The 25959-nt window shown below is 36.6% G+C and overlaps 1 protein-coding gene across 1 annotated transcript; it reads right to left on the reverse strand.

The window, feature by feature from the left end:
- Positions 1-1526: 1526 nt before the first annotated feature.
- Positions 1527-10654, reverse strand: LOC127838206 (pre-mRNA-splicing factor CWC22 homolog). The gene is made up of 10 exons (XM_052365797.1): positions 10567-10654; positions 9719-9915; positions 8649-8762; positions 7741-7809; positions 6754-6822; positions 5245-6120; positions 4115-4299; positions 2918-2982; positions 2576-2670; positions 1527-1820 (listed from the first exon to the last, which is right to left on the reverse strand). The coding sequence occupies exons 2-10, from the start codon at positions 9912-9914 to the stop codon at positions 1696-1698; spliced, it is 1794 nt and encodes a 597-aa protein (XP_052221757.1). The 5' UTR covers position 9915; positions 10567-10654; the 3' UTR covers positions 1527-1695.
- Between the last annotated feature and the right edge of the window lie 15305 nt (positions 10655-25959).

Here is a 25959-nt window from a genome sequence, read left to right on the forward strand (position 1 = left end):
GGTGCAGCTAAATATGAAGTCAGAAAGTTGTAGGCGGAACCACTTTGATTTTAGAGGCAATGTTCACAAGTGTGACAAATGTTAAGGTTTAAGAACACAGAAGACAGGACAAGCTGGCTATGACAATACCTCGGGTTTTCTCCGAAAACAGCCAAGCTAAAAATCTTGTTTTCCCATCTTTATTTTTCAAAGGGGATTGTGACAGACATTTCAATGACCACATATTTACATAATTATCTTTTTGCAAAATGTAATTCTTTAAATGAAAACGAACAAACATTTCATTTTATGTACTTCTTCCAAGAAGTGTATTCATTACAGATCTCTACAGACATGGTCAATTCATTAAATGATTCAATTAATAACATTCACATGACATATCTATCAAAGCAATATAATGAAGAAGTTAGAACATGTTTGGCCTGGATCGCTCACAAATAGTCCTTTCAAGAGTAAATTCATAACAGATCTAGTATGATGGAAATCGACCCAGCAGTTCATGATGATATTACTGAATTTGAGATTTCAAACGTCTATTTGAGTGTGTTCTGGGTCGTTGTAGCATTTTCATTGTTTAAAAAAATGTCAAGCACATGTTTGCTATAAATATAGTAATAACACATAGTAATTTACAATTATGGATCTACAAAATACAAAATCTTGGCCTTCTCCATGTTGTAATTAAACTTTACAATATACATGTGCAATAAGACTGTTTAAAACAAAACAATCACCAATAGTAATAGTAGCAAACTTTTTTTGCGAGGCTTGATTGCACCCATTACCCTTTACTAAACGACAAATTTTAGACCTTCCCAAATTGAAACAGATTGCAGATGCAAAATACAATTGTTATGGCAAAGTTTCAAATTGGTTGTCTGCTAAAAGAGTCAAAGATCTGCAGTAATGAACTACCTATGGGGTTTAGTCAGAGCAGTAATGGACTCAACACTGGATAAAAGACTTTTGTGTTCGACTCAGACCACTAATTGATTCATCACTGGATACAGAGATAATTAACCCTTTTCAAACAACATATCTTGGACTGACCAAAATTGAAAGAGGTTGCAGATGACTAATTAAATTGTTATAGAATATGAAACAATTGATTTGGTAAGTTAGAAATAATTAAGCAATTTCTCCTTTTTCCACAAACATTTTAAGAGTTGTCTTTAACAATCCCCTAAAATCTTGTTACTGTTTGGTTAAGGGTCAAGAATTGATGGCATTTGTAATTGTCTTGCAATATCATATTTAATACAAAACTATTTAACAGTGTTCGTCATTACATGAAAATCATGAATAAATGTTTAAACAGGGTTAAAAGATATCGAGAAATCGGTGAAATTAAATGTGTAAAAGATTGTTGTACAGCTTCATTAATCCTTCATACCAATAAGCACTTTAACCCTTTACCAAATGGCAAATTTTGGACACTCAGAAATTGAAAGAGGTTTTGGAAGGCTAACAAAATTGTAATGGAATATGGAGAAATTAATGTGGTAGGGAAGAAATCATTGTGATAAAAGGAGAAATGGTTCATCATGAGCAATTTCTCCTTGTATCACTATTATTTCAAGATTCGTCTGCAACAATCCCGTAAAATCCCGTTATTGTTTGGTAAAGGGATAAGCCACAAAACATTTATCCGCAGGTCCTAAGCGTGAGGCATCCTTAGCATGTCATTAAAAAAAATTATGGATTATTGTCAAGGTATCTTTTTCCACCTCCTTTCCTGTATGGGGCGTATTTCAGGTGGTAGCTGATAACTTCCTTGACTTGGTGTTCTGTAATATCATTGTTTCCCTTCATGGCACTAGCTGAAAGAAGAATTATTTTGCATTCTTTTTCATTTGTTCATTGATAAAGCCGCCTAAATTTATTATAATCTATAATGTACTTATATCATAAATAATGCAAAGGGGGTGTAATATAACGCTGTTGAATAGTTTGAAATTACACAAGTGTAATAACTCTTTGACATTACATTCATTTTTATTCAACTTACAGTTCACGCTTATAAAGCTATGCATTTCTTTATGCCTTTATATATGCCTCAGTCACATACAGGGATAAGACATGGGATTATACTATGGATACGATCGGGCATCATAAGTGGCAATCTTTGTGGTCCGTAGCTTTCTGAATTGTCTCTGTAGCTATTGGTAGTCATACATAGAAGTACTTGCCTGTCCATAAAATGTTTAAAACTTTACTATGGATCAAACAGATGTAGCTCATCCCCACAAACTGTACTACAAAGTACTGATCTGTTTAAGTCTGCCTTTAAATTTAAAATCATAAGCATTCGTTAGAATCATTCCGTGTCAGCTCCGTATCTTATTGTGTTGTACCGTAACGATTCAAGACAATATCATTAGAAGTTATGTGAAAACATATAGCAACACTATAGTACATGATCCGTATATATTGGACCACAGACAGGCTTGGACTACCAGGGTCGTCCTTGAGATTTAATCCGCAGTGGAACCGGCATTAGCACCCGTGAATGTGTGACTGAGGCATTAGTATGGCATGAGTTTTGTACTTAAAAATTAAAGGCAAATAAACATACCAATTACAACTTTGAATGTCTCTGATGATTCAAACGATAGCTTCCCTTTAACTCCCTTTGAGTTGAATTTAGACATCAGTCTATTAGACATCAATCTGAAATAGTACACATACAAGTTAACATATGAATTAATTCCACCTAATAAACAATAGTAAGAAAGCAAATAGAGATGGAGTAAACACAGTATGAGTGATTGACTTTTCCAGGTGTCTTCAAACATTCATTTAGAGAAGAAATCTTTATGGAAGTATGGTTATGACAGTGAACAAATTACACACCAAACATGGTCTTCAAACAGCTCAATGGAAATTACAATATTGAATAACAAACAAAATGTGATACCTTTCTAATATGTTCTGCACAGCCTGCTTCGTATTTGCTCCACCAATCAGTGAAAGATGATAAACCTGAAAGAATTAGACAGTTGTATTTCAGGGTTGCCAAAAAGAACATGCTAATTAACCTGAAAGACAGCATAAGATAAATGTATCTTCCAGATAAAAGTTTTTAGAAAATTTTAACATTATTGCCATAATTCCATACAAAAGCATGTTCGGATCTATGGCAGTAACACTAAAAATTGAGTTTTTATCTGTACTAATGATAAACATATCAAAATGTATCACAATTTTTGGCACTAGTGCCTGCTGTTTTTGCCTTCATATGTTACTAGACGTCTTGTAGACAGTATTATAAATAATCAGATTTTGTGGGATAGACAACAGAAGTATGCAGGTAGGCAGTGTACTTTTTTCCCCTAGTTAAACAAGTATGTCAGTCTTTGTTAGGACTCGGTCTAGTTCTTATATAAGTATTAGTAATGTGGATAATTTGGTCATACAGATACGGTCAAACCTTTCAGTCCCCATTTGATGAAAAGATTTTTAATGATAAAAGGTTTTTTTTGCATATAAAACTAAACTTTACTTCATTGAAATTTATTTTTTATCGAGGTTGACATTGACAACCTGGTTTCTCATCAATAAAATGATTATAAATAAATACATGCAAATCATTGCAGTCATGAGTATTGCAAATTATAAGATTAGCATATTATTTTCATATAGAAGATTAAAACATAGATTTAGCAAAAGCGTAGTGTTGCAAATCAATTTCCGTCTGTAACAGATGTATTTGCATTTGTTCTTGGATTCTCTCCACTAAATTCATCCATATCCGCCATTTTTCTTGTTTATTATTGAAGTCAAGTTACGATTCATGAATATCAATTAGGTTGAATTCGTACTTCACAGTACTTAATCCCCCCAAAAAAAACGCTATATGGTTTGTTTTCAAACAATTTCAACTGTATTTTCAGTGATATCCACCATAAAAATACTTTTTCTTTTACAATTCTGCGCATATATATATATATATATATATATATATATATATATATATATATATATATATATATATATATATATATATATATGTCCGCAAACAGGGACTTTAAAGTAAATCCATAGAACTGGCTTATTTAAGAAAGTATTAGCCTTATGTAGCATGATTCTGATTTCTATATATATTAATATTTACCATTTTTTGTCGTTCCTCTGGTCCTTTTATTCTCTCGTCCAACAGATTGAACTCATCAATAGAATCTGCCTGGAAAAAGTCCTTTTCTTCAACAGTCCCGACTTGTCGTACACTTTTTATTCTTTTCAAAGACTGTATTTCTGCACTTAACTCGCAGAGTTTGAACAGAACACGTCTCTGAAATCCTGTAAAGATGATACATCAACATCGGTTTTCAGACTTTAAGAAGATGCAGTTTTATTCAGACTTCAAGAAGATGCTGAAAATGTTGCCTTACATTGAACATTTACTGGAAAACATTTCCGAAATTTACATTGACAGACATTTAATCAGAGTTACAAAAATTTGTCAGACTGACTAAGGTCCTTAATTAAGTCTGGCTGTTTTTATTTAGGGAGACTTTTGACTTTCCAATATTTATGTTAGTGAATAAAATAAAATAATTTATTAACATAATTCTTATTTCAAAAAGATTATATTATGTAAATTTCTACATATCCATATTTTTACTTTAATTCTTTGATCTAAGACTGACTGACAACCATTTCAAGTTTATTTTTTTAAGGGTATTCCAACACATTCTTCATTACTTCACGCCTATATGAGCCCCGTAAAGCAGAAATGGGTAATGTTTGAAGATTTTTATGCTTAATAACATTACAAATATTCAGCCTTTTCTGTTTCATTAAAAAATGTACACCTTTAAATTTCTTAATAGTCAATTTTCTACCATTAGTTATAAATAATATATAACACTATACTAACTGCACTGTCTTAAATTAAGATGGCACTTGACCTAGATTTGTACCTATATAAACAGGCTTGTATCAGTACATTTATACTACAGTTTACTTTGTTATACAAGGTGTTTAATTTCTCTCTAAAAGTCTTTAAACCTTGGAGCAAAGCCACCATTAAAATAACATGATCCTTTTAACAAGACTGATAGTATAATACGACTAGCATTTATTGTAATTGGTATAAAGCAGACAATAAAAATGAGCCTCAGTTTTAAGTGCCAATTACATGTCAATAATGACGTCATCCTTATGTTGCGTTTCTTCAATAGTCATTTTTACTGTAAGACCCATTTCTGCTAAACGGGGCTCATATTGACAACAGTTGCTTACGTGCTTCTGGCATAGGAAATTTGTCCTCAGTTTTATAAGTCGATGACTTCCGAGTTGAGTTGTCCGGGGGAACAACTGACCTGTCTGATCGGTCAAATGACTTGCGGGATGACCTGTTGGACCTGTCTATTGACCTAGCATATGATTCATTGGATCTTGACCTAGATCTAGACCTGTATGACTTTGACCGAGACCTGTATTTTCGATACTCTTTATTTTTTGACTGAGAACTAGATTCATTTGTTCTTGATCTAGACCTATATGATTTTGACCTAGACCTGTGGGAACGATTATGGCGATACGTTTTAGATTTTGACCTTGATCTAGACTCATTGGATTTTGATCTAGACCTTGACCTGCATGACTTGTCTTCTAACATAGTGCTGCACATAAAGGGTGACATATTAATCTGTCCTAATGAAGACGACCTTGACCTAGACCTACTTTGAGACCTTGACCTCAATGGTAAACTTGACATGGAAGAGGACCTTGACCGTGATCTATAAATAGTTTTGGTCTTGTTCTGACCAGTAAGGGAACCTGAACTACTTTTATTTGCCTGAGGCTGACTTGGAGTACTTTTGCTCTTGGACTGACTTAGAGTAGTTTTGCTCTGGGACTTACTTGGAGCAATTTTGGTTTGGGACTGACCAGAAATAGAACCTTGCCTATTTTTGGTCATGGACTTACTTGAAGCAGTTTTGGTCTGGGACTGACCAGAATTAGAACTTTTACTATATTTGGTCAGGGACTGACTTGTAGAAGTTTTAGTCTGGGACAGACCAGAAAGTTGACTTTTGGAGGCCAGATTTGTTCCTGGACTTATAACTGCTTGTGATGTACTTTTTTTCTTATTTGGTGGTATTGGCAATGTTCCTACAAAAAAGAAAAAAGTAACCACTGTCACTGATGGTATGCCAAAAAAACATCTATATATTTATCAGCTATAGTGTTATCGATGTTAAATGGATTCTGGGTAAAAGAAATAAAAGGACACTATCCACGGAAGCTAGACTTCACTTTTCTCAGTGCTTGATAATTGAAAGCAATCAATAAATCTTATGTTATTTATGTCCTTGATGAGTAGTCTTAAGTGTAACTTGAGCAAATAGAATGGGGCAACCTGTATAATCTGAACACAAGATGCTCACTAAAATATAATGCAATTCCTAGCCATAGAAGTATTTTGTTGGATTTATTGCGCACTGACCAAAATTTCTGATCATCTGGCGCCTTACATGAAAGATGATTTGGGCTAAGCCTAACCTTGGGTGTTACAAAAGTTAAATCAACACCCAGGTCAAAAAACCCTCACCTGCTTATTATAAGAGATGCATTGACTGCAATTGGTTGCCTTTATGATTCAAGAAGGGTTAAATCATGCCAGCAATTCTGTTTTGATGTATCCATCAGCCACAATGGTAAGAAGTAGACTAAGTTCACAATCTCTGTAGCAGCATTTGTTAATAATGAAATTCATTGAAAAAAAAACAAAAAAGAATTACTCACCAGATTTCTTATATTCAGAGCCTCCAGTATAAGTTACTCCTGTAGCACAAGCAACTGATGTGTCAGAATCTAAAACATTAAGATTTTTATTGCTTTTTTATGATGCACCAAGTCCAATCAATATTTCAGATCATCTGGCACCAAACAGGAAAAATAATTTTGGCTAACCACGGATGTTACAAAGTTCAATGCAACATCCAAGGTAAAAAACCACATCCCCTACTGGAGCTAAGAGATGCATAAACTTCCATTGTTTTTTAAAACTATTAAGTCACCTTTTACGATTCACACAGGGTTAAAGGGTTACTCCAATTCTGAGTTAGAAGCCCATCATCCACAAGGGGTTAAAACAAGAAAAAGCTTACAGTCACATGGCTAGTCTAAATCTATCACTACTGGATTTATTTTCAATAACACATATTATGAAAGGTTTCTTCCACAACTTTTTAATTGCTGTCAAGTAGGAAATGATGCCAGTAATAACGGCAAAATACTGTTGTTCTTTGGTTTACTTTCTTTTCTTTGCAAACTTTAAGAAAGTTCTTTAATAGGAAATGTTTCTGATCTTCGAATACATGAAATACTAGTATTGGAAATCTGCTGGCAAATTCATAATTGTTTAATCCAAGAGACTGGCCTTCAGCAACCGGATCATCACTCATAACCATACTACAATTAACACAGAGTTATCAGTAATACAAACAATTTTCCAATTCAGAGAGAAATTAGTATAAAGGGAATTAGTGAAGTATGCATTTTTTAATCTGACATTTCCAGAGGATTTTGGATATTTCTCTGATGAAGAGTATTCACTTCTAGTGCACAGAATCAAAACTTAAGAATAGTCTTTAAACCTTCACAAGGAAAAAATGTGCTTTACCATCACAATCCCTGTCTGCAACATTTCAAATGAACCAATCTAAAACCGGATGTCGACGACATTCGGATTTCACTGTGGAAAAACATTGATAAAAGAAAATTACTCACTGGATTTCTCATGTTCAGAATCTCCAGTTTTGGTACCGCCTGTAGCACAAGCATCTGATGTTTCTGAACCTAAAACAAGAACAGCGTACAGACACATGGCTAGTCTAGATCTGTCACTACTGGATTTACTTTCAAGAATATTTATAAAGAAAGGTTTCTTCCACGATTTTTTAATTGCTGTCAAGTCGCAAAGGATGCCAGTAATAACTGTAAAATACTGTTGTTCATTAGATTTATTTTAAAATTATGCATTAACCAAGATTTTGTGATAGATAAAAAAAAATTAGTAATTATAAATAGCAGGGTCGACAGCCCAAGTTTTTAAGGTTCGAGCAAATTGCCTTAAAACCCACAACTAGGTAAGAAATTGGTTTCATGATTTTTATGCCAACCTTGAGTAATTAGTGTTTTTTCCAGGAGGACAAAGGGGCATGTCGCAGTAAATTTGAAGAGGGCATCTTAACGCGAGGTTAATGCAAAAAAGGGCAGATATACGCGTGGTGCCGTTTAACTGTAAAAGTACTGTTATAGATAATTACTTATCAATGATAACGGCTATGGGTATACTTGTATAGGTAATTTTTACTAATAAATTATAATGTGATTACACTTTTATAGATTAAATCTACTCAATTAATATAGTTGCTTAGACGTTGAAGTCTCTCGAGTAAATCAGTCGAAACGTCAAACACAATCATGGACGCTGATTTTGCGGACACGTTAGGTCATTAGTCAATAAAGATGTTATCAATAAGGGCGCGTGGCGAGTTTTGCCTTTAAAAAGGGCAGAGTGGCGAGCCGGGAGGGCAGCGTGGCGAATCGCCACGCTAAAAGGGCCTGGGAAAAACACTAGTAATACTAACAGACAATAAGATATGCCATTGTGAAAATAATTAAAAAAAACTAACCAGTTACATAATCTTGAAAGCTCTTCTTCTTTGGCTTCCGTTTCAGATCCTTCTCCTCTGAATCTGTCTCTTGAGTTGTTGTGAAAGTATAATCATCACATTCAGACTTCTGTTCTGAAATTTTAAAAAGTAATTTTACTTGAAATATATGGTACATCAGAACCATAACCATTCATAAAAGTTCAAATACCAGTTATTTTCTATGCAGATATTTAAATATATTATAATACTATAATGGGTCTACTGACTACTCTCAGTATAGGTTTAGACTTTGATCAGATAGAGAATCTTCTAAATAAACTGCAATATGAACTGGTCAATCAGCAGACAAAAGTTAGTTTTATAATAAACATTGAAACTGCAGTTTGCCAGGTCTCATCTTATCACTCTTAAAAATTACCATTTTCAATTATGCAACCTCAACATTTGTATATACATGTACTAATGCAGGGGTGTTGAAAGAAATTGGTAGACGGAAAATTGGCTGGCCATTTGATCATTCTTGCCGGCTACTTTTCATAACAAAAATTACTTAGAAAAAAATCTCAAATCAACCTCCTACTTTCATTTTTACTTTTCTACACCCCTGCTTATGATATACGTCTATTCCATGACACAAAAATTATACATGTATATATTTGCTACAGGCCTGCTAGAAATGCCAGATGCGATGTTGAACTGCTGTCAAAAATTGACAACATTCGGAACACCTCGTCAAATTTTTCAAATTGTGACCCAAATGTATGTAGTAGGCTGCCATCTTGGACGACCCCATTTTGACCCCATTTTGATGATCATGTGATTCTACCATGTAAAACAATCGAGAGGCTCGGGTAAGATGCGCCAAAATCTAGTATGACGCAAGTGTGACGTAAGCAACCGAACTACTTTGAACTACTTCTTGGCCCATCCTAACCTCCAGCTAATAATTGGGGGTGTTTTACCCCATGTCCTTCCACCAGATACACCGAGGCATGATTTAATCGGAATTAGCCGAGGATTCCCGATTGAAATTGACAAAAGCCAGATGTGCATTTAGAGCGTCCTCTATTAAAGTTAATTTTACTCACCAGACTTATGTTTAACTTTCTTCAACGGAAAGGATCTCCAGGAAGTTATTAGTGGCGTGCTGAGTTTTTCTATGTAGGGTTTTGCGTCCACTCCAGGTGGCCAATATATCACATTTTCTATGAAGTCCACCCAGGAAATTGGAATGACTCCCTCTACCTCAATTCCATTTTCCAACCACACTACTAAAGCGTACATTCTGAAGATAAAAATCATTACTCATTATATTTTTATGTATATATTGGGAGTTAAAATTTCTAATTATTTTTCTTTTTTTAACAGTTTCTCATATCAGAGGTCTCGAAAGCTAGGGGGTCCCATTTTATTGTATTCCCAATTTTAATTTTGGAAAAGTAAATCCTGTTTAAAATGTTTAAAAATTTTGACACAAAATCATTCTGGAATCTCTTTTGGGAAGTCTCGATTTCACATACATGGCAGTGCTGAGAAAAGAAACTACTAAACAAGATGCGTTTGTGTCCCCCTTACCGCTTTGACCTTGAAGGATGACCTTGACCTTTCACCACTCAAAATGTGCAGCTCCATGAGATGCACATGCATGCTTGATATCAAGGTGCTATCTTCAATATTGCAAAAGAAATAGCAAATGTTAAAGTTGGCGCAAACAGACCAACAGACAGGGCAAAAACAATATGTCCCCCAGTATATACATAAAAAGTTGTCTGAATATTTATACTTTATATCTATATGCCAGAATTTATTTAAATTTTATACATGGCACTGCAGCAGTTAACATGCTCTTAGAAAGTTCATAATTTATTAAATCATTCAATAATCATGCAGCATGCTCATAACTTGCTAACCAGATGCAGACTCAATTTACTCTTACCTTTTGCTCAGTGCTCAATTGTATGAAGCATGGGTACGAGGACAACTCCCCTTTCAAATGGAAATCTCACAAGCTTCTTATACAGTTCACTAACAGCAACACGTTTCCTTTTCAGTCGCAGATTATTCTTCCTGAAAGCAATGTTGAAAAGCTTTGACTCACAGGGCTTGGTGAAAAAGTTCTCGGCTTGTTCTGGTTTCAGAATTTGACATAGCAGAGTTTTTTGGTCAATTTTTTCTTTCACAAAGGCGTATGTTCCATCTTGTAGTAGGAAACAGTTGTTTTTTTCTTTTGTGGAAATAACACTAAATGTAGATTTCTGTTTAATTGTGACATTAGCTGTATAACTCCTCTCTTGGATCCTTTTAGCTACTTGAACTATTGGATTTTTAGCATTTTTAACAAGTTTTTTGACTGAGTGCAAATGATTTTCATAAGGGAAAGCGCAAATATCATTCAACGAACAATCAAAGTGTTCACAGTCATCTGCTAAATGAATAAGTGAATGTACATTGTAAACAATGAATTTCGGGTGGTAAAATTCTTTGCTTTTTGTAACAAAATATGTCATTAATTCCCGTGCATAGTTCAAGTAAAAATTCCTTGTTTCATTATCACTCTCTAGAAGAATGGACATGCCGACAGATAAACACAAGAAGTGTTCATACATATCTTTTGTCAATACCTTTTTGAGGACAATTGGACCGGTATACAACAAAAATTGCCGAAACTCTGTCGCCTTCCAGCGCTCAAAATCATATAATTTTCTAGGTTGACGAGCAAACTCAGATGGCAGTTTGCCAGAGTACATTAGTAGATTTGTTGAAATTTGGGTTAATTGTTGTGCAGATAGCCTGCAATTAGTTGGTCCCTGCTTTAGAAATCCAAGAATACGTTTTACCACGCCTAAACATACCATGTGCATGTAATCAAGCGCAAAAGATTTAACACAATTGATTCCGTACGTAACTAAAGGTGTTTCTCCCATTTGGTGCCCAGTGTCCCGGTATCTATTTGCGTTGAAGGCTTCATCAGTTCTAAGTTCACAAGAATGATCAGAGTCCAAAACGACACGATGATCTGTGTGGTAGCCATGTATGGTGCATCTTTCACAGGCATTGTAACCAGTGTGGCCCTTAATAGATTTCAGAAATGCACGAGCTGGAGCATCACATATAAAAGCATTTGCTTCAACCTTTATCAACGTATCTTCTAAACTTATTCCGTCCTGGATTAGTTCACTTAATTCTGTTAAAAAATCAGACAAGAAGTCTTCGAGTGAATTTGGCTTTCCTTCTCCATAGAAAATACAGATCATGAATGGTGTGTAACTGTTTACACTGCAAAGAATAGGCCAAAACTGTGCACTTGTTGACTTGAACAAAGGTATTCCATCGATATTAAAATTAAGTTTTACAGTGTTCTCTTCTAAAGAAAATGATTTCAATTTTAATATTTTCAGTAGATCCGTTTTCATTCCAAAGTATATATATTTTCCACCACATTTTTCACTGAAGTCTATTGATTTTGGAGTTTTAAGAAGAGTTCTTGCATCTTTTGGGAGGCCATTACAATGTGGCTGTAAAGTTGTTAGCAATTCATCTACACAAACTTTACTCACATTATGTTTTGCTGCCCATGATGCCAAATTTTTCCTTAAATTGTCACTTTCATCTTCTGATAAACTTGACTCGGTCTCAGAAGAATCTGAGGACTGAATTGTTTCAGAAAAGGAAAAGTCAGAAAAATTATCTTCACTTCTGTTATTATTGTCAAAGCTCTCATTGGAAGACGGATCAGACAAGTTCTCATTGGTGAAATGATCTGGAGAATGAGACAGCTCATGATCTTCCTGATGTTGGTCTTCATCACTACTACTTTCTGCTAAGGCATGAACAGCTGCTACATTCGAACGATAGCGTTTCCAGTATGACATAATTGACCCAATTTTAAACTGAAAAAGGAATTAAAAAGCATGCTTTAAAATGCAATTTTCAAATATAGCAGTTAGTAAATTACATCTATTTAAGTTAATATACACTCTTACATGCATGGAGTCATTCATTTTTACTGCTGAAATCTAGCTCTTGTAATAAAAGTTTAATAAACTAAATTATCTACAAGGTTTCACCAGATCGTCGGCTCTGGCATATCTGCCTTCGTCGAAGCAACAGTACTTTGTTTATATTTGAAAATTACATTAAAAATTAATTTATTTACAATTTAAACAATGGTACTACTTTTTAGATTATAATAACTATATATCAGTCTATCACAACAGCAGTCGTTAATTGCTTGATTGTGTGGCAGCAGTAAAAATATATTTTCTTGTCCATTTAGATCATAGTTTACACATTATTGTTAAAAAAGAATACTTCATAAGCCAGTGGGGGCAGGAGTGGTCTTGCACTCTCCATAAGCACTCATGAAGAACAGACCCAATGGAAGTCAAATCTTGTCTGTCATTGTAGATAGGCGTAACAATAGTATATATCAGTATATATCAGTGTAACCTAGATGGAAAATGCCTTCGAGGAGACTAAAGTGAGAATTGCCCGTAGAAAATCGTCAGTTAAGTACTAAAGTGATTATCAGAGGTAAGCGTGCACCCAGTGTGGGGCAAAAACCCACGACCACCGTAACACTAGACAAAGTGCTCTACCGACTGAGCTAACCGGACGGCTGGTTAATTGTTGTCCCCACACAGTCGATCAGTACACTAGCTACTTTACCCCACCCATTTTCAAACAGTGGACTTTCATTTTTAATGACGCTCTGCATGCTCGCTGTTATTTCGGCATACTCATGCATGAACAAACATAATACATTTGAATACCTGTCTTTCCTGGTTGATATCTTTCTATTTTCTTTTCCGTTGAATCGAAGGTTTTTCGTTGAATCGGAGGTTTTTCGTTGGATGTTTACGTTTATTCGCACACGTTTTTTTGTTAGATCCGGTTCTCCGAGCGCATGCGCGACAGTTTTGCTTTTTAGTTTTTATTGTTTTACAAGTGTTTACCATCGTTTATTGTTATAGATGTCTTTATTATAACAAATTAAGACAAAATAACATATTTAATTATTTAGTTTTGGACTTTTATTTAAAAATTATTTCGAAGAATCATGTACGAAACTGTGAGTTGAAATGCAGCGCCACCTATTTCGATATTCTGCAGGGGAGTTAATAAGGCACCTGCAGATTTTTAGCGATTTTACTGTAAAAGTTATTTACTTTTTCTTTCATATTTTGAGCGGTTTAAACCACCCGGCTCGGTTATCATCAAATTTAACTCTTATAAATATACAACGTTGGGTTGACGTTGGTACAACGTTGATAACTAACGTTTTATTGATGTTAGAAATTTAACGTTGTACCAACGTTGGCATTTGGTTGATAACCAGCCAACCAAAATCCGACTATAATCTGACGTTGTATTGACGACGCATGTTTGCTGGGTAATAGTCATTTTCGTTCAATAAAATATAGTTTTTTTTTAGTTTTTGACAAGACGACACCTATGTCTTTCAATCATTTTAGGACAAACATTAAATATACATGTCTTATTTGTATTCGTTATTTTATTAATATAGTTATATTTCAACAAAAACTTCTGGAAAAATGTAATCTGGGTTTTTACAGCTAATATCACGGCTTTTTCTGGAAGCGTGTGAAGAAAATCTGATCTGAACCAATCTGTGTCACCAAATCTATGTTTTGTTCAATGTTATATAGTCATATGAAATTGCAGATTATGTAGCTTTTGATGTTTTGTGAATAAATCTTGGTAAAGTGTTACGGATAAGCACCCCAAAACCGGTTTAAAGCCACAAGGCTGTTCCTTGAATACACTTTTCCAAGGCAGTGACCCAATTTTATGTATGTCTGTGTTGTTTGTAGTTTGCGTTCGCCATGTGTGTAATTGTTAGGATATTGGTCACTTTCCACAATTAAATTGTAAAATCGAAATGCTTATACCATTGCTATTCTGCTGCTGCAATTGGAAGCTGCCGTTATGTCAAACACTCCGCACAATCTGTAACAAAAATACTTATGAGTTCAATCTTAGATTTTTTACAGTTAGCCCTTTTAACAAAGTTAACGTTAGCACTTTATCAATGAATCCGTACTAATATCAGCAACACAAAAAACACAAAATACTTTGGTAAGTGCGTGCGATTTATTTTAAACTGTGCACAGTACGAATTACATGTTTTTAGAATGTCAACTATATGGAATTGCTCTTTCAAAAGAGGGTTTAATGACAAAAAAATCGATTTTAATTGTTTTACAAATTATTTTAGTTCATTCATTTCTAGGTAAGGATCGGAAAAACGTTATACAATATCTCATATACTTATTAAATAAGCCTTTTTTGTTAACACACTTTTAGCTGTTAACGTCATTTTGTTTCTGCGTAAATAGCATTCCGACGTCACAGCATTTAAACGACGTGTAGCGAATTTGCCTGCCTTCGGTCAGATTGTTAATAATAGTAGAGTGTAACCATTGTTCTATACGGCATCGTCCTCTTACAGTTATTCGGATAAAATAGATCGGACGCTAGCATTTCAATTGGGTAATACACATATTTATATTCTGAAATTAATAAAACAGTTGACATTATTGCCTTACAATATAACTTTGTTACTACATGACTTTAATTGGTAACTAACTAATGTGAATCGAACATTGTTTAATAGTATCCCATTGCTGTTTCATAAGGATGAAGTAAATTAGTTTTCACCCATTTTGTAGAATAGTTTCGTCTAGGGTATCACGTGACTTGTCTGTATATAAACAGTGGTTTCTCTGCATAAGGATGATTTCGAAGTTGGTTCTCAAAGCGTACACATCGAACAATACTAGGTAAATAACTATAGCTTTTCTGTCTACTGAGTAATTCCACATTGTGGTCGGAAAAATGACAGAACTAATTGTTAGCAAGGGCTTGTCTACTGAGTACACCAAGGTGGAAAAGCGACAGTCTAAATCTAATACTAACAGTTTAGGCTTTGACGTTCGCCTACGCATAGTTTTACACTAGTATCATCCGTAGTCTCAAACCAGTTCCATCCATAGTCTCAGACCAGTTTCATGCATAGTTTTAGACTAGTATCATCCGTAGTCTCAAACCAGTTTCATCCATAGTCTCAGACCAGTTTCATGCATAGTTTTAGACTAGTATCATCCGTAGTCTTAAACCAGGTTCATCCATAGTTTCAGACCAGTTTCATGCATAGTTGTAGACTAGTATCATCCGTAGTCTCAAACCAGTTTCATCCATAGTCTCAGACCAGTTTCATGCATAGTTTTAGACTAGTATCATCCGTAGTCTCAAACCAGTTTCATCCATAGTCTCAGACCAGTTTCATGCATAGTTTTAGACTAGTATCATCCGTAGTCTCAAACCAGTTTCATCCATAGTCTCAGACCAGTTTCATGCATAGTTTTAGACTTGTATCAACCGTAGTCTCAAACCAGTTTCATCCATAGTTTCAGACCAGGCTCATCCATATATTCAGACTAGGCCCATCCATAGTCTCAGACCAGGCTCATCCGTTGTTCTTATTGATTAGTTTGTTATATTGACCCGGTTTTGTTGATTTCTACTGTGATTTATTGTATGTACCAATCATTGTTCCAAATCCTGTGTTTCTAATCACACTGGTAAAGCAGCCAGGCGAAACTATTATATATATCCTTAGCCAGCGTGAATTTCAGTCTGGTTAAAGTCACCTTGCACGTTACAAAATTTGGCGCCCAACGGGGGACACTTTAGAACGTCACTGGACATTCGCTTATTCACGACTCGATCATGGACGTTAGTCGGAACAGAGAATTAGAGCTTGAAAATAGCATGCTAAGACGAGAGCTGCATAAATTGCAACTAGAACATGAGATAAATAGGATGCAGCATGAGATTGATGAAACCAGCATGAGACTCGATATGTTGGCATCGACCCCATTCAGAACAGATATAGAATGTGGCAGATCGGAAGTTTACTCATTAAGGGACGGTATAAAGTCGGAGAAGAAAATGTCATCAACGACTCCGATGCTCTGTTCTTCTCCAAAACCAAGGAGGTTATTGCCCAAGACGCCAGTCAATGGAGCATCTAGGATAGACATGGCCTGTCAAACTGAACAGATACAAGACAACAGACTTGATAGATTTGTCTCCAAGCGGAAACCTGAAACACATATGTCAAACAGGGAACCAGCCGGTCCCACAGCAAAAGAGGAGCCCTCAACTACTGCAAAGTATGGGGTAAAGGTTAAGCCCGCCACATACGATGGGGTCGGAGCATGGGCCGACAACAATGCGCATTTCGAAGCCTGTGCAAAGCTCAACGGTTGGGACAGTGACCAAAAACCAATGTATTTATCTGTGTCTCTCAGGGGACAGGCACAGGGAGTATATGGAAACTTAGCATCTAAGGATGCAACGTATGAAGACTTGGTACGAGCGCTTGAAGAGAGATTTGCTCCACTTAATCAAACTGAGTTGTATAGAGTGCAGCTTAAAGAGCGGCAGCAGCGAGCGACGGAAACCATGGCTGAACTTGGCCAGGACATTCGCAGACTGACAAACCTGGCCTATCCAAAAGCGCCTCAAGATGTAAAGGAGACGCTTGCAATGGAACAGTTTGTAGACGCACTAGTGAACTCAGAGATGCGCCTGAAAATTCAGCAATCCAGACCTGTAGATCTCAATGATGCTGTACGACATGCCGTCGAACTTGAGTCGTTCTACAGGGCTGAACGTCGTCAACAAGGCATGGTGAGACCTACTGTAACTCAACATCACTCCAGTACGAAAGAGATGGTCGACATGCGAAACACAATAAAAGGTTTACAGAAAACGATAGATGAGATGAGCAAACGTCCAAGAAATGTTTACTCGGATAAAAGACAAGGATATAGGCAACCGTCTCAGCGAACCCAAACCTATCCAAATTCTAGCAGACAGAACCCGCCTATCGCTCATCTGAAATGTTTTATTTGTGGATCAGACCAACATCTTATGAGAGATTGTCCCCAACAAAGGGGCTCTGATAATCCCAAACACAACAATAATCCATCCAACGTCAGAAAAACTAGCATGATTAGTTCAGCAGGAATGTATGCGATGGGACAGGTTGATGGTCGGAATGTTGAGTGTTAGGTAGACACGGGCGCCACACTCACTTTGATATCATGCGATCTTTGGGATCTTATTAGAGATAAGCATCAGCTGTCGAGTTTTGAAACACCGCTCATTAGTGCAAGTGGGAACAACTTGACAGTTAAAGGGAGTACAGAGATCGCAATTGGATTTGCAGGGAAGTTTTATCCCATTAGAGTTGTGATTGCTGAGCTGGACGTCGACTTTGTTTTGGGTATCGATTTCATGAAAAACCACCAAGCTATGATAGACGTGAATCAGGATTTGCTGGTATTAGGTAAAAACAAAATTGACATGCATTGTATTGGGAAGGTCGGCTGCTACAGAATAGTATTGTCAGAAAGAATTGTTGTTCCGGCAAACAGTGAGGTCATCACGACTGCCAAGATAGCGGATCATGGTGCTGATAGCATGAAATTGGGAATAGTTGAACCAAGTGAACGCTTTGTTCAGCTGTGAAGGGGCCTAGTGGCTAGAACCCTGGTTGAACCAAAGGAGACTATACCTGTGAGATTAGCCAATGTGACTAACGAGGCAAAAACCTTCTATCCGGGTACCAATGTTGCGACGATAAGTTCGGTCAATGAGGTTCAAGAATCATTAAACAAGAGGCAGACTTATGGAAGTGTGCCAAAACACATGCACGATCTTTTTGACAGGGCTTCGGCTGGATTATCAGCAGATGATAGAAATCAGGTCATGAAGCTTTTGCAAAAATATTCAAACATATTCTCAAAGCATGATACAGACCTTGGACGAACAGGGATCACAAAACATCAGATTCACACAGGCGATGCTAGACCAATAAAGCAACCTCCACGACGTGTGCCAGTACACATGCAATCCGAAGTGGATGATCAGCTTGATCACATGCTGGAGAATGACATCATTCGACCAAGCACGAGCCCTTGGGCAAGCGCCATTGTCCTTGTCAATAAGAAAGACGGTAGCAAAAGGTTTTGTATAGATTACAGACGTTTGAATGAAGTAACCACCAAAGACGCGTACCCTTTACCCCGTGTAGACGAGTCCCTGGATCAGCTGTCTGGCGCGACCTGGTTTTCATGCGTTGACCTAAGTTCGGGATACTGGAAGGTCGAGATGTCCGAGCAAGACAAACCCAAAACGGCATTTGCGACTAAAAGAGGTCTATTTGAATTTAATTTCATGCCGTTTGGTCTTTGCAACGCGCCCGCTACATTTGAGCGTTTAATGGAAATCGTTTTGGCAGGACTCCACTGGAAGATATGCCTCGTCTACCTCGACGACATAATAGTAACCGGAAGGACTTTCAAAGAGATGGTAGCTAACCTAGATCTGGTGTTCGGTCGGTTCGAATCGGCAGGCTTGAAACTTAAGCCACAGAAATGCCATCTATTCAAGAGAGAGGTAAATTTCCTAGGGCATGTCATTAACAGCTCAGGCGTGAGCACCGACCCTAAAAAGACAGAATGCGTCAAGAACTGGCCTACCCCTCAAAGTGTAACAGAAGTCAGATCATTCCTAGGTCTCTGTAGTTATTACATACGGTTCGTTCAGGATTATTCTGAAATAGCAAAACCCTTGTATAAGCTTACCGAAAAAGACAAACACTTTGTGTGGTTTGAAACTGCTGAGACATCATTCAACACGTTAAAGGACAAACTTACCACGTCACCTGTTCTCGCTCACCCAGACTTTAGTGTGCCGTTTGTCCTAGATACAGATGCTAGTGACAACTCGATTGGAGCCGTTCTTTCACAAAAGGTTTATTGTCGGGAGAAAGTTATCGCTTACGCTAGCCGCACATTGTCGAAGACAGAGAAGAGATACTGTTTGACGAGAAAAGAAATGCTTGCATTGATATACTTTGTGAAATATTTTAGGCACTATTTGTACGGTCGAAAGTTTCTCGTAAGGACTGATCATGGTTCTCTGAGATGGCTCTTGCGATTCAAAAACACAGAGGGGCAAGTTGCTCGTTGGCTGGAGATTCTCTCAGCCTTTGATTTGGAGATCGAGCATCGTCCAGGACTAAAGCATGGGAACCGATGGGTTGAGTAGAATTCCCTGCCGTCAGTGCGGACTTTCAGGAAGTATAAAGATCGTTGATGAGCATGACACCGAACCAGCCAAGATAGTACGAGTAACAGCTGTGACACAAGACAGAGAAATGGACGCTCTAAAGGAAATTCAAGCTAGAGACCAAGATGTGAAAACTATAATGTTCTGGGTTGATGTCAAGTCAAGACCACCTTTCAGCGACGTGGCCTCAGGGAGTCATTATGTGAAGTCAATGTGGAATCAGTTTGAAACCCTAGACTTTCATGACGGAATTTTGGTTAGAAATTTGACACCCATTGAATCGACCAACGAGAATATTGTACAGAAGGTCATAACTATGGCATACAGCCGGAAAGTACTCGAATATGCTCACGATATTCGATCTGCGGGACATTTGGGTATGAAGAAAACTCTTGCGAAAATACGACAGCAGTATTACTGGCCCGGTCTACGAACTAATGTGCGTTCATATATTGCGGGATGTGAAACGTGTGCAAACCGAAAAGGACCAAACCGAACAAAACAAGCACCGATGCAAATCGTTCGAAGTGGCTATCCTATGGAGAGGATAGCTATTGATATTTTAGGAGAATTGCCAAAAACAGTCGCGGAAACCGGTACATTGTAGTCATAGCAGATTACTTCACAAAGTGGACGGAATGTTTCCCCATGAGAGATATCGAGGCCGCGACGGTCGCTAAAATTCTTGCAGAGGAAGTAGTGACACGGTTCGGAATCCAAAACATTGTTCATTCGGATCAGGGGAGACAATTCGAAGGGAAACTGTTCCATGAAATGTGTCAGCTGTTGCGTATCGAGAAGACAAGGACAACGCCATACCATCCCCTATCAGATGGTATGGTTGAAAGGTTCAATAGAACATTAACAACCATGTTGTCTGCGTATGTCAACGAAAATCAAACAAAACTGGGATGATCAGTTACCATACGTGATGATGGCCTATCGAAGTTCAGAACACGAAACTACGGGAATGACCCCGAACAAACTGATGTTAGGACGAGAAGTTTGTACCCCTCTTGACTTAGCGTTTGAGCTGCCAAGAGAAGAAATGTCAATCCCTGTGAACAAATGGGTATGGGAATTACAGGAGAGGCTTGAGACGGCACACCAGATGGTCCGGCAAAATACCGGAAACGCGTTGCAACGTCAGAAGAGAATACACGACACGAGACAATTATGAGACATTCAAAGAAGGAGATACAGTTCTAGTATATTTTCCAGTAAAGAAGGTAGGGATGTCGCCAAAACTGGTATCGTTCTGGAGGGGCCCCTATACGGTTATTAGGAAGTTGTCAGATGTCACATATGAAGTAGATTGCGGCAGAAATAGGACAAATCAAACAGTACATTGTGATAGGCTTAGACTAAGCGTACAAGAAGTATTAGTAGGAGAGGATAGGGTTGATGGTCAGGTAGATAGCATGATAGATATTGAGCCTGGTTCAGAAAGTAATACGGTCGAGGAATTTGATGATCAGTTTGATCAAGCTACAGGTAGAGCGGAGAGTAATGAATGTGTAGATGAGCTAAATGATAGGGGGGAGGTTTCGTTTCATGGACGAAAGAGGAAACCTCCTGCTTGGGCTAAAGATTATGTATTCTCTATTTTCAGTGGAAACATGACTGAAATGGCGAAAACCAAAACAACCCCACGAAAACCACCCTGTCCAATGTGCAGAACATTGATTCCAGCTGGAGAGAGGTTCGAGGATCACTTGGTCAAGTGCGCCATGACTAAGGAGAATGTGATCTGTTGGTTGTGTGATAAGGTGTTTAAGAAGCAGGATAATTTGCAAAAACACCTTAAGATTCAGCACGGCATCGATAAGAAGGCCGATAAGAAGAAGTCGGAGGATGCAATGAGTACCTGCAGTATTGGAGATGATCCATGTGTTGAATTGGATTTCACTGTGGATAATGAGGAACGGTTTGATGCAAATGATCAAAACATGAGTGTTGGAAATAAGGAAGTTGCGTTGAAGGAGTTGGATGAGAATGCAAATGCGGTCCTGAAAACGCCAATGCCGTTACCGCGCACAGTGATTGACGAAGATGGCTTAGAAGCAGCGCCTACGAAGAGAAAGGCCACGTTATCATTGCCACCAGGGATCAAGAAAAGGGTAGAGACTGTTAACAGTGAAAGTTTGAAGAAGAAGTGTGAGATAATCATCAAACAGGACATGACTGAGCTAAGTAAGAGGCATAGCGTTACGGTTAAAGAGGATGGGGAGGACGTATTCGCAAACTCGGTGCTAGTGAGGAGGGACATGGCGACTGGCATCAACAGTTTTCATATTGGCCAGTACCTTCGAGCCAGAAACATCTGCCCGTCTAGTTTGCGGATTGAGCTCGGCGATAATGGACGTGTTAGGTTTGAATTCGATATGGAATGATTTGATCTTCAAACTTCGTACAGTCATAGGTATACGAGCCCCTCATTATATTATGACAATGCTGAACCCTACTGAAGAGGATTGTTGTTATTTCTTTTTAATTAGATGTATGTATTGAAAGGCAAGTTTTATCACGGTGCAAAAACATTTAAAAATAGTTCTGTAATTGTTTCGTTTGATTTTTTTATGATGATGTTTGTTTTGTTTTGATAATGTTTATGGTCTCGATTTTATATCTTGTATAGTTTCATTTATAACCATGTGCAGGTAGCACATAGAGTTTAAAACATTAAAAGTTCTCATCAATCATTGTTCGTTTATTTTAAAATCATGCACGGGACGCATGAAACCGGAGGCGTGGGTAATGTAGCGAATTTGCCTGCTTTCGATCAGATTGTTAATAATAGTAGAGTGTAACCATTGTTCTATACGGCATCGTCCTCTTACAGTTATTCGGATAAAATAGATCGGACGCGAGCATTTCAATTTGGGTAATGCACATATTTATATTCTGAAATTAATAAAACAGTTTGCATAATTGCCTTACAATATAACTTTGTTACAGCATGACTATAATTGGTAACTAACTAATGTGAATCGAACATTGTTTAATAGTATCCCATTGCTGTTTTATAAGGATGAAGTAAATTAGTTTTCACCCATTTTGTAGAATAGTTTCGTCTAGGGTATCACGTGATTTGTCTGTACCTATATACACACTGGTTTCTCTGCATAAGGATGATTTCGAAGTTGGTTCTCAATGCGTACACATCGAATAATACTAGGTAAATAACTGTAGCTTTTCTGTCTACTGAGTAATTCCACATTGTGGTCGGAAAAGTGACAGAACTAGTTGTTAGCAAGGGCTTGTCTGCTGAGTAAACCAAGGTGGAAAAGCGACAGTCTAAATCTAATACTAACAGTTTAGGCTTTGACGTTCGCCTACGCATAGTTTTAGACTAGTATCATCCGTAGTCTCAAACCAGTTTCATCCATAGTCTCAGACCAGTTTCATGCATAGTTTTAGACTAGTATCATCCGTAGTCTCAAACCAGTTTCATCAATAGTCTCAGACCAGTTTCATGCATAGTTTTAGACTAGTATCATCCGTAGTCTCAAACCAGGTTCATCCATAGTTTCAGACCCCATGGCTTTGAAATTGGGAATTTTATCGGAATTGTCAAGAAATTAGACAAATAAATTGAGATTTAAAACTACATTAAAGAGTTCAACATCTCTAATCACAAGCAGTAGCATTCTTTGGAAGCACTATAGTACAACCAACCATACCAGACGTTATATTTTGGCAAGGAAAACAATCTTTCATCAGGCACCATTTATTAGGAGGCGCTTCATCTTCTTCTGAAGAATTACTGCTTTCAACTTGTTGAATATCAGTCGGCACTTTGCTTTCGGAAATCAACGATGACAAGATGCAGAGGAGTCACTTGTTATTAAATTACTATCATTAACAATGGAAGGATTTTTAATGATAGGACTTGCACTATTTTACGATGTTTGTTTATTAAATGACGCTTGCTTAAAAAAATCAACAAATCGTTCGACCAGGATTTAGCTAAGGCATGTTTTACACGTAATATTTCGAATTGTGTGTATTTGTTTTCCATTAAGTCGAATCACAAAACGCTTGAATTTTATCGCAAATATAATAAGCGCCTGAACAACACGGAGAATATCGGGCACACGAATAATGCAGACGTTATGCAAATCGTGGTATAGTCTTAAACCCGTACAAGACCGGATCGGACTACGCTTTGTAAAAAAGGGAAAGAGCCGATGTAATTAGCGTTTTTTTCCCGATTGGGAATATTTAGCAAATTTTTTGAAAAAGTATACTTTTTCAATTGGAAAGATAGCCGAATTTCGGCTATAAAATCGGGCCAAAAAAGCCCTGTTTACATATGCACAAGTATACAATGATATATAGCAAAAACTGTCTGCTGACAGAATGCTCTACTTTTATCAGTGTGTGAAAGTGTAATGGAATTTATTAGTACATGCGTATTTGGGTTACCTGCCCATCTAAAATGAGTCGCCCCTGTGACATACATTTGACAAATGTTAAATTAAGAGTTATCTGCCCTTGTGAAATGGGTTCATTTTGGACTGTTAACAAAAAATTATATGCATACCAAATTTAAACAAAATACCTTTGACAGTTTTTTAGTAATAGAAAAAGATTAATCAACAATGAACAGTTTAAAAGGTCAACTCTCATCAAATTAAAATTTATAGTTATCTGCCCTTGTTTTTTATGTTGTGGAATCCAATAGTATTTAGGTAACCTGCCCATTTAAAATGGACATGATCAGTGAGTGATCACAAAGGATAATAAATAATTAATAAAAATAGGGTAATTACAATGACAAACTTAAAATTAGTAATATCTGGACAAAAAGGTTAACCAACGCCGATGCCAACGAGAGGGTCATGACAATAGCTCCACTTTTTCCGAAAAGTGGAGCTTAACCATATTTGTGTACAGAACAAGCCTTATACCTCTTAAGACAGAATACACTGCTGTCTGCTTTATTCCAATTTTTGGTTCAACATTAGGCCTTGACTGTCCGCTTAGGTTGAACTTCGCCATGAGGGAGACATTCATCGCCCTGACATCAGAATTAAGTCCATAAGTAAGAGTTCAAGTTTAAATAGAAACTTTAAAAAACAAGTTTATAGAATCAAGCCTTTTTGATGAATGTCATAAAAAGTTTTCTCATTACAGAACCAGTAATATGAACAACGCTGTAAAAGAAAGTTATTTAAACAAAGAAAAAGGAAAACAGTTGATTTTTTTGACAACTTTTAAAGAAAATGTCTGAACATTCCAAATATTTTGTGTAAGTGTTACAAACGCTTTAAGATTTCAACTAATGATTTCTAGCAAACAAACCAGTTTCTATTTTACAGTAATAATATATATAAATATAATATAAATAAATGACCGCCCAAGCGATTTTTCGTCCAAATAACATCCCAGTCATTGTTGAGAAAACACCGACATAATGTACTATTTTATATGTTTCTATGTTGTTAAATTTTAGTAAATCCATTTGAAGTCATGAGTTGTATTATAAAAAAGTAGTTTGCGTATTTATAGTTGTCGACAGTCGTGAAAATAATATAATCTTAATTTTGCCAGTGTGTCATTTGGAAGAAAAATCGCATGGCTGGTCGCAATTATATACACACACATTTATTTTTTATTCTGATAAATAAAATTGAACAATTGTTTAACCCTTTTTCTCTCAACAGATCAGTTTAAGAAGCTTTTTATTGGATAGATGGATAGATGGATATTAACACATATTAGCATAGATAAATCGAGACTTGGACTTGTATAAACATAAATAGCAACAATCAAAGTTTGATTTGATCATGTTATTACTTGTGATGTGCATTTTGCTTTTGTTAAAAAGACTATTGAAATAGCATACGTATGTAACTATATAAACCTTATTGAAAACTTATCCTTACTTCTGCATCATCCTGTAAAAATTTTCTCGAATAGTTGTACCCCAAACAGTCGACAAAAGGCGGATCTAAAATGATTGCTAGAATTATTGTTGAGTAAGAACTGCAACGGTAACAATACACATGTACATTTGGGCTGTGAAAAGGTTATTGTTTTCGAACTTTATCATTTTCTTTGGCCAAAAATTGTCCACTATTATGATCATACTATATAACGGTCAAATATTTGTCACTGTAATCATTTAACAATCACTTTTAACAAAAATGAAAGTAAA

Source organism: Dreissena polymorpha, chromosome 7, assembly GCF_020536995.1.
Source record: "Dreissena polymorpha isolate Duluth1 chromosome 7, UMN_Dpol_1.0, whole genome shotgun sequence".
Classification (NCBI taxonomy): domain Eukaryota; kingdom Metazoa; phylum Mollusca; class Bivalvia; order Myida; family Dreissenidae; genus Dreissena; species Dreissena polymorpha.

Coding starts and splice junctions, on each gene's coding strand:
- LOC127838206 (XM_052365797.1), bottom strand. CDS start 9,914: ATGTACGCTTTAGTAGTGTGGTTGGAAAATGGAATTGAGGTAGAGGGA. Junction 7,810..8,648: donor CTTTCAAGATTATGTAACTG/GTTAGTTTTTTT, acceptor TTCTTGTTTTAG/GTTCAGAAACATCAGATGCT. Junction 4,300..5,244: donor ATTTCCTATGCCAGAAGCAC/GTAAGCAACTGT, acceptor TCATCTTTACAG/GATTTCAGAGACGTGTTCTG.